The sequence below is a fragment of the Cynara cardunculus genome (assembly GCF_001531365.2).
Source record: "Cynara cardunculus var. scolymus isolate 2C chromosome LG 13, CcrdV1, whole genome shotgun sequence".
NCBI classification, from domain to species: domain Eukaryota; kingdom Viridiplantae; phylum Streptophyta; class Magnoliopsida; order Asterales; family Asteraceae; genus Cynara; species Cynara cardunculus.
Genome location: NC_037540.1, coordinates 1,165,169 through 1,179,698, shown reverse-complemented (window position 1 = coordinate 1,179,698; position 14,530 = coordinate 1,165,169). Strand labels below are relative to the sequence as shown.

Sequence of the window (14,530 nt, the reverse complement as noted above, 5' to 3'; positions counted from 1 at the left end):
ATCATTTTATAAAGATAATAATTAAGTATTTTGTTAGAACTCAATGATTATTCTAATTATATTTTAGATTTTTTATATTTAAAATGAGATGTTTATCTTGTATTTGATTATGTTTATCTGCAGTTAATTACACGAATTCAGTTATGGGATGAAATTGGATAGGGATGAAATTGTTTAGGGATGAACGGGTTTAAGAGTTTTAAGAGTTTAAGAGTTTTTAAGAGTTTTAGCCAAATGCTTTATAATATAGTATAGATTAAATTTATAATAAGAAATTGAATTAAAGAAATTAGACAGAAAATGAGAACTTTTGAAAAGTTAATTTAATACTAATATCGATATTTTTTTCTTCAAAATTATATTTCGTTAAAAAATAAAAATATTATCGTTTTCTAAAACCACGTAAAACCGTATTATATGGACAAAAAATGAATAAAATGAAAAATTAAAATCTAAATATATTTCGTTGCATTACACGAGTACCCTTCTAGTATATTTAAATTACAGTACCTTGTTACTATTTAGAGTTAGTTTTAGTTCTTTTTATAACCGTGAACGGGGTCGGGGATTGCATTCCTCACCCCATTCTCACCCTAACTGTTGAACAGTGAAATATTATAAGTATTCATTATGAATAAAATTACATCATATTCATGAATAATGCATGAATAGTTGGTTCTCGTTGTTTTTAAAATGTTTAGGATTTCTAAACCATCTACAAATCTTACACAAAATACCAAATTTGACACTGAATCACTTCAACACCAATCTTTGCACCAAATTTGGTATAATGGATAGTAACACACAAAATCCGAGTTTTCCTCTCTCATTTTATTCTAATTTATGTTTTATAAGGCAGTAGTTCTCATGGAACTGCTTTTTGTCCACATGAGATTTATTGGATTCAAGTGGTTTGGCTTTAATTGGATTTGGAAATCCAAGTAATCAAGTAAAATGATCATGGACTGTTGAATCTTTGTTTTGAGCAAATATTCGGAATCTGAGTTTTCATGACTATATTTCAGTTTAATAGATCATAGTTGGGTTCAAATCACTTGTGATTTTACATTAATATCATGTGTAAAATCACTTGTGATTATGCATGATCAGGCTAAAAAGCCCGCACACCCTTTTGTTCACCTTGTTTTATAATCGCATGTGATTTTAGTGCAAAATGACATGTGATTTGACTATTCTCTTGTTTTCTTATTTCGACAATGTTTCTGTTTTAATACTGATCAAATTTGATTTCATGATAGGGTTTGAACATTTAAGCCCTGATACAGGGGTGTTCAAAAAACCGACCAACCTGATCAACCCAACCCAAAAAACTCAACCCAAGATAGTCCGACATATAGTTGATACTAAAATTAGGTTAAGCTGCATCTATTAGATTGAAATTGGGTTAGTGTAATTTGAGCCCAACTTAACCCGATGAACCTGATATTTTTCTATACTATGGATTTAATATCATTGTTAAGTTCTTGATTAATACATGTACATTAGATTTTAGACCAACCTGTAATTAGCTAAATTCAAATTTATATTACAATTTCAACCGTAATTTGCTTTCTTATTTGTATGAACCTTCATTTTTTTTTGAGTTTATTAGTCTTTTTTATATGTTCCTATTTTGATTTACTTTATTTATACAAATGCTTAATTACATTATAAAATGATGTATCAAAGTTTCAACTCAATCAATCCAACTCGTACGGTTTAGGTTGTAGTTTTTCAAACCGCAAACATTAGGTTAAGTTGTTTAAATGTCTTTAACCTGACCAACACTAACCCATCTATGGCCCACGTTCAATCATGTATTTATATCATTTTTCTATAAGTATAATAGTTGTATAAAACTTGGGATCATATTTTTTCACTTGAAACTTCACAACAAAATACTGTGAAAGTAACATTCACAGTGTTTTTGCTGTGAAAGTTCGACCCTTTTTTTAACCTTCACAATATTATATTGTAAAATTTCAAGTGTAAAAATACATGTTGATCTCACGTAAATCCAACCTGATTTGTATAATTTTTATTTTAATTAAATAAAAAAAATATTAACATCAATAATTGGAAAATATTGTATGAAACGGTGCTCCGTTAACAACGAAAGGCCCAAAAGGAAAAGATGCTGCCAAAGGTTGGTGGGAACTACAAAATCTTGTTCTTCATTCTCTGTGATTTTTCTTGGAGTTCGGACTTTCCGAGGGTATCGCAAATCCTTGATTTCTAATATCTTACTTAAACCCTAACATTCGTAGTTATCAGGTACACTTTTACAATCGGATTCATACGGTTTTTCAGATACATTTGCTCGTGGTTTGATTAGAATCGTGTTGATCATTTGATTGATTGAAGTTTGTGTGATTGATCGGTTATTTGAGTTGATTTTTGGTTTGGTTGTTCTTAATTTCGCCAATTATGGCGGATGGAGACGATAACGATGCCATGTTGAGCGATGTGGAAGAAGAAGATAACCCTCCGGTTCCGATTGTAATCGGAACTCCATCGTCAACGGAGGATGTGCCGATTGAGAGATTTCGAGAGCTGGTGGCGGAGCTTGATCGTGAACGGCAAGCTCGTGAGGTAGTGGAGAAATCAAAATCTGAATTGCAAGTGTCGTTTAACAGATTGAAAGTTCTGGCACACGAAGCGATCAAGAAGCGAGACGAGAGTTCGCGCCAGAGAGATGAGTTTTTGAGATCGAATGAGAAGTTATCGGCGGAGTTGGCTGAAATTGTTAAGGAAAAAGATGAGCTGTTGAAGCAGAAAGATGGGTTCGTTAAGCAATTAGAGGAATCAGTGAAGGCCAAGGATTCTTCTAGGTCGGAGATTGAAACTGCTGCACAGATGTTGGTGACCGGAATTGATAAAATTTCTGCCAAAGTGAATAACTTCAAGAACTTCTCGGCTGGAGGATTGCCAAGATCCCAAAAGTATACTGGTTTGCCTGCTGTTGCCTATGGAGTGATCAAGAGAACTAATGAGATTGTTGAGGAGCTTGTTAGACTGATTGAAACGACAGCCAAGTCTAGGAATGAGGCAAGGGAGCAAATGGAGCAGAGGAATTATGAAATTGCGATTGAAGTATCAGAGCTTGAGGCCACAATCAGTGGGTTAAGAGAGGAGGTGTCCAAGAGAAATTCTGCTGTTGAAGGTTTAGAGAAATCAATGGATGAGAAAGATGGGATGATAGCACAATTGGAAAGGGAGTTGGATGAGAAGCAAGATTTAGTGAGTGAGTATGGTAATAAGTTGAGGATTTTGGAATCACGGATGGATTCCCAAAGACCATTACTGGTTAATCAATTGAGTCGTGTTTCAAAGATACATGACCAGATTTGCGGTGTCATTAAGATAATTGATGGTAATAAGAAAGAGCAATCGGGTTTATCAGATTCCTTGTTTGTCCCACAAGAAACAGATGCAGAGGAGAATATACGAGCTTCTTTAGCTGGATTGGAGATGATCAGTGAATTAAGCTCCATGGTTTTGGAAAAAACAAAAGATTTGGTAGCTGAGAAAAGTCGAGAAGTGAAAAGTCTAAATGAAACAGTTACTCAGTTAGTAAGGGAGAAAGAGCATATTGGGTCTTTACTGAGGAGTGCTTTGTCAAGAAGAATGTCAGCCGATCTGTCTTCAAAAACCAATGAGTTGTTTAAAGTGGCAGAAAATGGATTAAGAGAATCTGGGATAAATTATAGGTTTAGTAATCACACTGTGGAAGGAAAAGTTACATCTTCAAGTGATAAGGCTGCTAATGTAGAATCAGAGGATGATGAAATATATACTTTGGTAGGTCTCTTAGCATTAACTATACGTAGGTAAACTTCCTCAAAGTATCTTTTTGGCTGAGATGCTTATCCGCATGTGCAGGCTGGTGCTCTTGAGAACATTATAAAACAGTCTCAGCTCGAGATTATTGAACTGCAGCATACTGTAGATGAACTAAGGTATTTTCCGTTTAATGCGCACCATCATGATTGCCTATCTCATTGTAGCTTTTTGTTGGTAATGATTCTTCGTAATGCTGGATGTAGACTAGATGATGCTTGGCAAGTAAATATTAACCTTTATCTAACATATATCACTGTTCTTTTGGGTGTTGACTTGGTAATGGAAATAACTCAAATGATTTAATTTAAACCAACCCAACTAGTATTCTGGCTGTTCCTTGTATATGTATACATCAATTTTGTATGGCTTGACTATGACGGTACCTTTAAATGATCTTAAATTCTCCTTTTTTTTTGTATTTGTATATATCCATGAGAAATAGCTTCAGGTATTTGCTAACTGTGGTGTGTTTGGATTCTACTCGTAATCAAGGGCAGAGTCAAGTTTACTTAAGGAACATGCTGAGGCTCAAGCTAGGGAGCTTTTGCAAAGGAAACAACAGGTAGAGGAACTTGAAGAAAAGGAGAGAGTGGCTAATGAAAATGTAAGTTACTGTTGCTAATATTGTACTTATGAAGAAAACAAATTAAACCAAGAAGTTATGGTTCGAAAGTTGATGCTATAGTTTCTCTTTCATTCAGCTTTCATTAGTATTGTTCATATACAAGAGCCAAAATCTATAGCAGTACACTACTTATCAAGAACGTTCGTTTTGATATATTGTTTTTACTTGCCTGTGGTCTAGGTTGAAGGGCTTATGATGGACATTGCTGCAGCCGAAGAGGAGATCACAAGATGGAAAGTGGCGGCACAGCAAGAAGCTGCAGCAGGCAAAGCTGTGGAGCAGGAGTATATAGCACAGGTATGCTCACATTTATTTCTGGTTCCTTATGTGTTCATTGTTTTCTTCTTGAGATATAAGCAGTGGAATATGCACCCAATAGTATAAGTTATTCCTGGTCGACTGTAAATGTACGCATTAATTCTGTCAATAAAGGGCCTAATTGAGTCATACGCATTCAGAAACTAGCTTGTATGCCACTCAGAAACTTTGCTCTATGCCGAAAATCAGTAAAATAGTTGCATTCTTCAGTTAATGACAATATTTTATGATTTCGGAGAACTATTTGTTTGTTGTATACAAAACGTGAGTATAAAAAAATCTCATGCCTATTCTCTGATATTCGATTTGCATGCTAAATTTGTCTGAATTTCTATGTTGATATTAATAGCTGTTGTGCAAGTAATTGTAGGACTAGTTTACAAGCGTAGTTATTAATGCATGAATCGAATTTGAAAATCACCATATGTATTTCGTGAATACTGAATCAAGTTGATATCATGGATTCACTTAAAATTATATAAACGTATAATACAAAAAGTAAGCATCCTAATGATGTACAAACATGTGAGTCGATCATGAGAACACCAGATACTAGAATCAATATTGTTCATTTGACTATAAATAAGCTTTAGATCGATAAACTTGATGCACTAGCCCAGAAAGCAATTGGTATAAGGTAAGAAATCCTAGGTAAAGCATATAAAATCTTACGAAACTACTTGATTTGGCCACGTGATTGACTGATTGTGATTCATTATTTCATTGATATGATGGCTGTTCAGATAGGATTCCAATTTGCTAATGGGTTTCGTCATTTGTTTCATGAATCAAATAGAATCATTGGTTTCAAATTGTGGGATTGCCCCTTTGATTACATTTTGTAATTACAACATGGATACCTATGTTCCCAAAAAATGTGAGAACATAAATGACTAGCATGTTTCCTGGGTTGCTTGAACATAAATAAAACTAAGAGGGACAAGATTGAAAGTAATCTATTACCTAAGCTTGTTCCGCAGATGGAACCCGAGTTAATTTTTCTCATATATAAACCATATACCAATAATGAGATACTTTTTCATAGAAGCGTAGAGATGAAACCCAATTTAATTTACTCATGTCCTATTTGTCTAATGCATACTCGTTCTAGCTTAGACAAGTTATAAATTGGTTTATATTCATATGGCATTGGGGAAAGGGTGGGAGAAGGAATGGAAGCTAGGGGATGACGAGGAAACATGCACAAAACAAATGCCAAAGAAGCAAGTTGTGGAGTCGAATATGGTATATCAAATCTTGAATTTGATTGATTACACCAACAGCGGAATCTGGATTCCACAAGTATGGAAATCACCATCGACTGATTCCTTGGGTTTGGATGGAAATATTATCCAAGTTTGTTTAAGCAAATCAAATCTGATACACAAGTTTAGAAAGCAGACTGAATCTGGATCCTTTAAATTGTTTGAACTTGAAACAACTGGGAATTTGACACACTACATAGTATTGTGTAATAGTAGCATAGTTTATAGTTTTCGGGTTGTTCTGTAAATTATATATAACTATGATTAGTACCAAGGTCCAGGTGTAATAGTCGATTAAATTAATGGTACTAGTACATAGTAGATATGCATGCTTATATTCATGCATACTACATACTCCTTCAGTCCAGGAATATGCCCATTTCCTTTTTGAGCAAGGTTTTAATATGAATTTACTTATTTACCTTGTTGTCACAGAATAGTAGGACAACAAGTTTGGTCTATAGGATTCCGTTATTTGTGAGTTCGAGGAGCATTTAATATATATTTATCAAAATCAAACCTCTCTTGATGGATTATGTGCCATGTCAAACGTTGTATGTGTTTTGAGATAGTGGGAGTAATATCTATAATATATCTACACGCTTATATTTATTCTACTACTATATTTGGAATTAGAATCATTTTAAAACACACAAACATACATAAAAATATAAACATATTATCTAATATCTAAGTATAGATATACATAGATTAGGGTAGCAGACTACGCGTGAGAATCTGTAACTAGTGGAGATGTGGAGGATGGGGGTAGGGTTAGTGGGTCGGAAGTTAGACCTAGGGTGGGTAGTTCTTCCTACCTTGGCTATGTTTTCTTGCATGTTTTGTTTGTTTGTTAGAATGTTATTTCTAACTCGTTTTCAATTTCTAGCAAACATTTCTTATTTTTGAAGTTTTTCTATATTCTATTTCCGCAAATTTTATCTTTTTTTGTACAATGGGTCTTCAGTCTTCATGGAACCAGCTGCTTTTACCCTTGGGTTAGACGTGAGTTTTGCGTACATCCCACCCCCTAGAACCCAGCACCTCCGGGTGGGAGTTACTGGGTTTGCTTGGTTTCTATCTAATATCTATGTATGTGTGTATTAAAGTGATTCTAATTCCAAATAGGCAAATATCACAGTAGAATATGAATGCATTGTTACTTGTGTATAATTATTCGGATTTAAATGAAAGTGGTATATATTAATTCAAAGTATTAATTGGTTTACTATTTAGTTTGGATGTCAAATAATTTTTTTTTATTAAATTTAACACTAGTTAGAGCGAGTCAATTGCAACTCATAAGGTTAATCTTTTGTGACTGGAAGGTCGTGTGTTCGAATTACTAGAAGTCGCTTTGCACCTAGATTTTCCTTTTTTTGGTACATTAAACTATTATCTTATTAAACTAGACAATTCTTGGACACCTTGGCCTTGAGGAAAACGATTGATTCTAGTGATTTGGAGGGTTCAATTCTTATGATCGACACTTAATTTATTAATTCATTATGAATTAAATTCAAGAGCCACCATTCCTAACCAAACTAAACAAACCCAATATATCCCACTCGAAAATAGAGTTTCGAACTGTGATGGATCCAAGATTTTTGCTGACAAGGTGGATCAAAGGCCCGCAAAGTCACTCGATGTGTTTTTAGCCGAATTTCACTTTTTCGAGGATTTTTTTAAAAAAATTTCTTGGTTGATTTTGAGGACTTTTTCTGTTTTTTGGTTGAACCCCCTTGTATTTTCTAATATCCCGAGACACTTTAGCGTGTGCATTTTTCATACCTGAAAAATTTCTACTAGTGAAAATTGGTTGAGCAGGTGCACTGGACCCCACTGGGGCCTTTATAGGTCCTCCCCTCCCCTAGTATGGGAGGAGTAGGATGTATGCAGACCTGACCTCAACCCCAAAGGGTTAAGCCCCCCCCCCTCTCCCCCCCTCTCCCCCCCGGTGGGTAATACAAAGCTGTTAATCCTGATGATTGGCCAAAGACTGCTTTTTGCATCCCATATCATCGAACTTGGACAAATTTTTTGCACCTGCTAGAGACTAGAACAACGACTTCTTCTGCATTATAACTAGTAAAAGTATATGTAGCATCAACCCACTGTTCCTATGATGATCTAAATGGTCTGCTACCATGGCTGCAGTTATCGACCATACGCCAAGAACTGGAAGAAGCAAAGCAGGTTGTGATAGAGTCAGAAAAAAAGCTAAAATTCAAAGAGGAAACAGCATCCGCCGCCATGGCTGCTAGAGACGCGGCAGAGACATCACTGAAATTGGCAGACACGAGGGCTACTCGTTTGAGGGAACGCCTGGAAGAGTTGACTCGTCAACTTGAAGAACTCGATACACGGAAAAGCTCAAGCAATGGAAAGAGATCTAGATACATGTGTTGGCCGTGGCAGTGGCTCGGTTTGGACGCTGTTGGACCCCACCAACCCGACACCGTTCAACGTACTTCAAATGAAATGGAGCTTTCTGAACCTCTTCTCTGATAGCGTTCGTGTTTTCCAGTTTGTTTTCTTTCTTTTTTTCCCATACACTTAAAAAATGGTAGAACTTTAGCACATTCTTTTTCTGAGTCTTTCTTATAAACGGTTGTTCCGTGTTGTTGATTTATTGTACAGCAGATATGAAAAGTTGACGTGTGAATTGTATCAGGTTTTAGACAGTTTCTGTGATCGGTCTGTTTGAGGCTCGAAATTGGGAACCGCAAATCTCGAATGAAGTGTGTGATTTTTGGTGTTCGTTTTTCTTGTACCGAAGGTATCGACGTCACAAGGATCGGGCCTTAACCGGTCCTAAAAAGACGGTCATTTTTAGCAGGCTGGGCCTTAACCGGATATCGATTGCTTTGGATTTGCATATCGATTTATTGTGGTGTGGATTATATACACTTTGCTAACGACTTGCAATTGGATTTGGTTATGAACTTATTGTAGGGATGGCAAAAAACCCGCATCCGATGTGGAACCGATACCCGATGTTGGTTTAACGGGGAATCCCCGAATTTATAAAGGGGTAACCCTCCATCAGTTACATTTATTAAGTATTATAATTGATATATTTGTGCTTGAAGTACGTTTTTTATGTTATCCTTATACAAATGTAACAATTAAAAATATTTTACCTTTATATGTCGTTGAAACGTAAAATTGGCATTTATATACATATTATATAAAAACATTACATAAAAAATTAAAATTTATACACATAAAAGAATGAGACATGTAAGCTTCTTATAAACTTTAAGTTATGAGTTACCAATAACTTCCACCATGGTTTTAAATTAAATTTGAAGTTATTGGCTCGGCTTTTTTGCTTTGTGGTGTTGCAAAAAATCCCCAATGATTCGAACTTAATAATTATTGTACTCGAGTCGATCTTAAACACAAAATAAAGTTTCTTTAACTAAGTTAATTGAGCTTCATAACAACAATGTTCGATTTGGCCCGAAAGCTCGATACATTTTTTCAAGCCAAACATGTTAAAATGTTCATAAATCATACAATCAATATATAAAAATTATCAAGCTCGAGCCAATAAACGAGTTAAACGAATTCAAGCCCATAAATTCTTCTAGGTACAACGTATAACCTCTTCGTCTCAAAACCGGGACCATGGAACAATAATGAGAGAGGACGACGGAGAGTGCCGATTTCTCTTCTACTCGATTAGGGTTTTCTGATCCTGATGATGATGTCTTGGTGGCAGTTCTTTTTTGATGATATCTCAAAGTAATGCTGATCGGCACTCGTTTTGTTGGTGGTGGTGGTGGTGGCAGCGGTGATGCCGCTCCAGGAGGGAAGGATAACGATATTGGTTGTGGACCTGAATGATACTCTTCTGGACCGGACGATCTTTAGAAAAGCCATGCGTAAACCCGACCTGATACAAATTGAAAATAGTTACAACTTAAAATGCGGTTTCATAAGCCAAACTAAACCAAACAAACCCAATACATCCGCACGGAGTAAGAGTAAGGTGCAAATTTGGTTTACCCATGGAATGGAATTGAATTCCAAACATTCCACCAACCATGGATTTCATCATTCCAACATAGACGGGAATGAATTCAATTTTCCTACCCATATTCTTAAAAAGACAAAACTACCACTACAAAATCCATTTTCTAACTTCTTGGGTTAATATTATTATATACATATATGAAAAAGGTCCCAAAAAGGTCAAGTTCACAAGAAATGTTTAGTAGAAAGTGGATGATCCAGATTTGGTCAAACACTTTGAATGTGAGAAAAATTAGGCATGATTTGGATTGTAAAGAAAACTTTCAATGTAATAAATGGGTTTTAAGCTTACACGACATTGGTTGATTTTGATGCGACATTTTTCCATGTAATAAATTTACAATATAACTTGACAATTTGGCGTCTACGTCATCAATAGTTACAAGATCCACTGGTCAAAATGGGTATGTAATAGGAAGAATTGAACGCTTGTTACACTTAATTGAGAAGAAAAAAATTTAATCGTTACACTAAATAGGAATTAAAACAAACTTTGTTGCACTTTGGCCTATATATTACATATATCAACACATGCATGTGCAAGTGCAAGTGCACACACACATACATAGATGAATGCGTATTCGACATAAGACATGTATGTATCTAACTATTCAAGTATGTGTATAAGATATTTTAGCCCAACATATTGAGATTAAACTACAAAACCAGATACTCACTCAAATTCGGAATAACAATTGATCAGATATTTAATCAGATTGAATATAGGTATATTCGAATTCACATCAAAATATTATCTGTCAGAAAGCAAATTTTAATTGATTTTATTGAAACCAAATAATTTACCTATTATTCAATTCAGAACTGTTTAATGATTGGATTTTCAGTTACCATTTGCAGACCAGGCTTGTGTATTTATCCTAACAGGCTGGTCCTATAAATGCAGCACTAAGAAACCACTTCTGGGAACTTCAATAAGCACTTAATAAGGGTATAAGCTGCAATCTTTCTGTGAACCAAGATGCCATCTTTTGATATTGAGATTAATGACCAGGCTTAAAGCAAAAGAAAAATATTCCAAGAATTAATTATTGTTTTAATAAATGTGGGACCTTTTCGGTAGCTCACAATGTCAATTGACCACAATGTTATTTTCATCCCTGGCCAATGCTTAAAATACAAGAAAAGGAACAGATATCTAAATCCCTAAGGTAGCATTTGGTATTCAGACAAGACTAAACTAGACTGGCCAGGACAAAAGAACAAGATTGGACTGGACAGGGCGGTGGTGAGCAGTGGAAATGGAGGACAGCAGTAGCAGCTGACAGTGGTGGTGGTTGTGGAAGAGGTGGGGAGGAGGTAGAGGTGGCCGATGATGGTGATTATGGAGGTGGTCAGCAGTGGCCGCTGATGGTGATGGCGAAGGAGATGGGAGATGGTAACCATCAAACCAAATACCATATTAGGTTTATATCCAATGATGATAGATTGGTGAATGGTGATTTTTTAGTTTGGTCCCATCCTTGCCCCCATCTTGTTCCACCTATTTTGGTGGAACAAAAAAGCCTTTTTTGTTCCCATCCAGTCCCTGTCTCTGTTCCTGCCCTATGTTGCGAACATGGAACAATGAGTCTTTGTCCTGTCCTGTTTCACCCCGGACATGGAATAGTAAGTTTTGTCTTGTGTCCAGTCCAATGTACCAAACACAGCCTAACAAGGATATTGAAAACCTTCCTTACATGAGACCAAAGATCCATATGTACAAAACATATATTTCAGCAGTACTTCATGTGCATAGTCGGATATTGCAGCTAGATCATCTTTCTAACTTACACTAAACAATCTATAATTAATTTGACTGGTTTATGATCATGAACAAGTGAATCTCTAATGTGTTCTTTTCATCTTGAAGGCCAAGACCACACATAATTTGCAGACTGTGAGTCGTTACTAGAAGTTAAAACTTGATTACCTTGCTCAGCCTGCAGTTCATTGCAAAGATAAGGTAGCAACAAGGCTGACTTTAGAGTGGCATGTATTCAGACGGTTCTCTTCTCGTGCCAAAGTTTAAATCGTATATTTCAACCTGAAATTTCATGTGAATAGTTGAGTGGAATTTTTTTTAAGATAGAATTGGTATATGAATTGATAGAGACATCACAAAATTACAAACCTTTTCCTGTACTTATGCCAGATGCATCTTTTGAATGGATGGCATTAATAAGAGTCTCTGAAATATCTCTATCAAGAGTAAAACCCTTATCCATCATCTGATCCCACACCATACAAGCCAATGAGAGCTTCTTTTCCTGTATGAGTCCTCCAATGATCAATTTGAAGGTCACTTCATCTGGATACAAACCTTCCACTTTCATTTGCTCAAAAAGATGCATGGCTTCACTTACCCTTGAAGCCTTGCATAACCCACTAATGAGAGCATTGTAAAAAACAACATCAGTGGTGATTCCGTGCTCTATCATATCACAAAAGATGGTGTGAGCCATCGATATTCTCCCTGTCTTGCACATATGATCAACAATGGTCGTATATAATACACGATCGGGTAACAAACCCATATCTGTCATTTTGTCAAGAAGCTTCTTTGCCACATTGGAACTACCTTCTCTAAGAAAAGCTTTTATAAGAATGGTAAATGTAACAACATCAGGAGGAATTCCTTGACGGCCCATCTCCTCGTATAACTCATACGCCCTCCTAGTGTGAGAACCCTTGCAGAGTGCTCTAATGATTGTGTTATAAGATACAACATCAACAACACCTTTGACTTCCATCTTCCTCACCATCAACATGTATGCCTTTTCAATACGATTAGCTTTGCAAAAACCTTTGATAATTTGGTTATAACTGTAACTATCAAGCTTCATCCCACTCCGCTCCATTGTCTGTATCAGCTTTTCAGCCTCCTCCAACATCAACTCGTCACAACAATAATTTAACAACACATTGTAGGTAACCAAATCAGGTGCACACCCATTCTTCCTCATAAAGCTCATAAGAGCTTGTGCTTTATCAAGGCGACCACCTCTACAAAAGCCATGAATGAGAACATTATACACCGAAGTGTTAAAGTCAAGTTTCATGACACCTACTGTCAATTCATAAGCCAAATCAACCTTCCCAATACCACATAAACCCAATACAAGTGCCCTACAAGCATTAGCATCCGGTCTTAAGCCTTTCTGAATCATCGTCTGCCACATTTGAACAGCCTCATCAAATCGTTCAGCCCTCATCAGACCGCTAATAACCGTAGTGTAACTCACCACATCAGGCTTTCTCCCCGTTTCAGCCATATCTTCCAACACCCTTAAAGCCATGTCCACCAAACCCCCCGAACATAAAGCATTCAAATACATATTGTACGCCCACATGTCAGGCACAGCTCCTATATTATTCATGTCTTTCAAAAGTTTATCAACCAAGCTCAAGTCTTTAACTTTACATAAACCACATATAAACCTCGAGTATGTAAACGAATTTAAAGAATACCCTTTTGGAATCATGGCATCGTAATACAATTCCACCAACTCAAAACGAGAATGGCATACCAAAACACCAATAATACGGTTGTAGTCAATGCTGAAAACTCTACAATCCGATTGAGTCATTTCGTCGAACACTTGGAGGGCTTTGTCAATTAGACCAGTTTTAACGTAGCTTGATATAAGCGAACGGTATATGAGCCGATGTCTACCAAGAGCTCTATACATATCCAACTGGGTATCTCAAGATATACATATCATCAGACTAACAGAACTCCGAGCATGAAAAACAAACTCGAAGACGAATTATGCTCTAATTGGTAACCTGTATAAAAGAAATGAATCGGAATGTGATTTATAGAATCGATTTGGATCGTCTAGCCACAAATGCAAACACGCAGACGCAATAGAGATGAACAGAAAGAAATGCGAGATACCTGGTCGGCCGGAGAGCAGACGGTGAACAAGATGGAGAGAGGAGACATAGATGAACTCCGAACCCGAGTCCAGATATTCAAATCCATATGGGTTAAGATATATGGGCTTTACTTTTGGGCCTTTGTAATCCATCGCCCATACAAAAGTTATAAATTTTATTTTTTTATTTTATTCTCTGATTTTGTCGATATAATACGGTGTTATGTGCTTTTAAAAAAAGACAATATTTTTATTTTGAATAAAATAAAATTTTAAAAATATCATAAAAACTTTAAAAAAATATATCAATATCAGTATCAAATTAACTATTTAAAAATTCTCATTTTTTGTGTAATTTTTTTAATTCAATTTTTTTATTATAATTTAATTTATATTTGATAACGAAGTAATTTATTTATGATTTAACAATATGATTTTTTATAAAGATATTAATTAGCTATTCTCTTAGAACTCAATTATTATTCTAATTATATATTTAAAATGAGATATTTATTATGTATTTGATTATGTTTATTTGTAATTAGTTACACAAATTCAAC

The 14,530-nt window shown here is 35.6% G+C and overlaps 2 protein-coding genes across 3 annotated transcripts; one reads left to right on the top strand and one right to left on the bottom strand.

Moving 5' to 3' along the window:
• Positions 1-2,427: 2,427 nt before the first annotated feature.
• On the top strand, positions 2,428-8,812 carry LOC112525897 (myosin-13). Its single transcript, XM_025136213.1, has 5 exons — positions 2,428-3,801; positions 3,883-3,959; positions 4,336-4,447; positions 4,649-4,765; positions 8,209-8,812. The coding sequence occupies exons 1-5, from the start codon at positions 2,428-2,430 to the stop codon at positions 8,557-8,559; spliced, it is 2,031 nt and encodes a 676-aa protein (XP_024991981.1). The 3' UTR covers positions 8,560-8,812.
• A 662-nt stretch (positions 8,813-9,474) lies between these two features.
• Positions 9,475-14,008, bottom strand: LOC112525474 (pentatricopeptide repeat-containing protein At1g13040, mitochondrial). Of its 2 annotated transcripts, XM_025135613.1 has the most exons (4): positions 13,991-14,008; positions 12,224-13,878; positions 12,023-12,136; positions 9,475-9,952 (listed from the first exon to the last, which is right to left on the bottom strand). In XM_025135613.1, exons 2-3 carry the CDS (start codon positions 13,779-13,781, stop codon positions 12,132-12,134), a joined length of 1,563 nt encoding a protein of 520 aa, XP_024991381.1. In that variant the 5' UTR covers positions 13,782-13,878; positions 13,991-14,008; the 3' UTR covers positions 9,475-9,952; positions 12,023-12,131. The 2 variants fall into 2 exon arrangements, with proteins under 2 accessions (XP_024991381.1, XP_024991380.1); XM_025135612.1 differs by lacking the exon at positions 13,991-14,008 and having other exon boundaries at positions 12,224-13,988.
• Between the last annotated feature and the right edge of the window lie 522 nt (positions 14,009-14,530).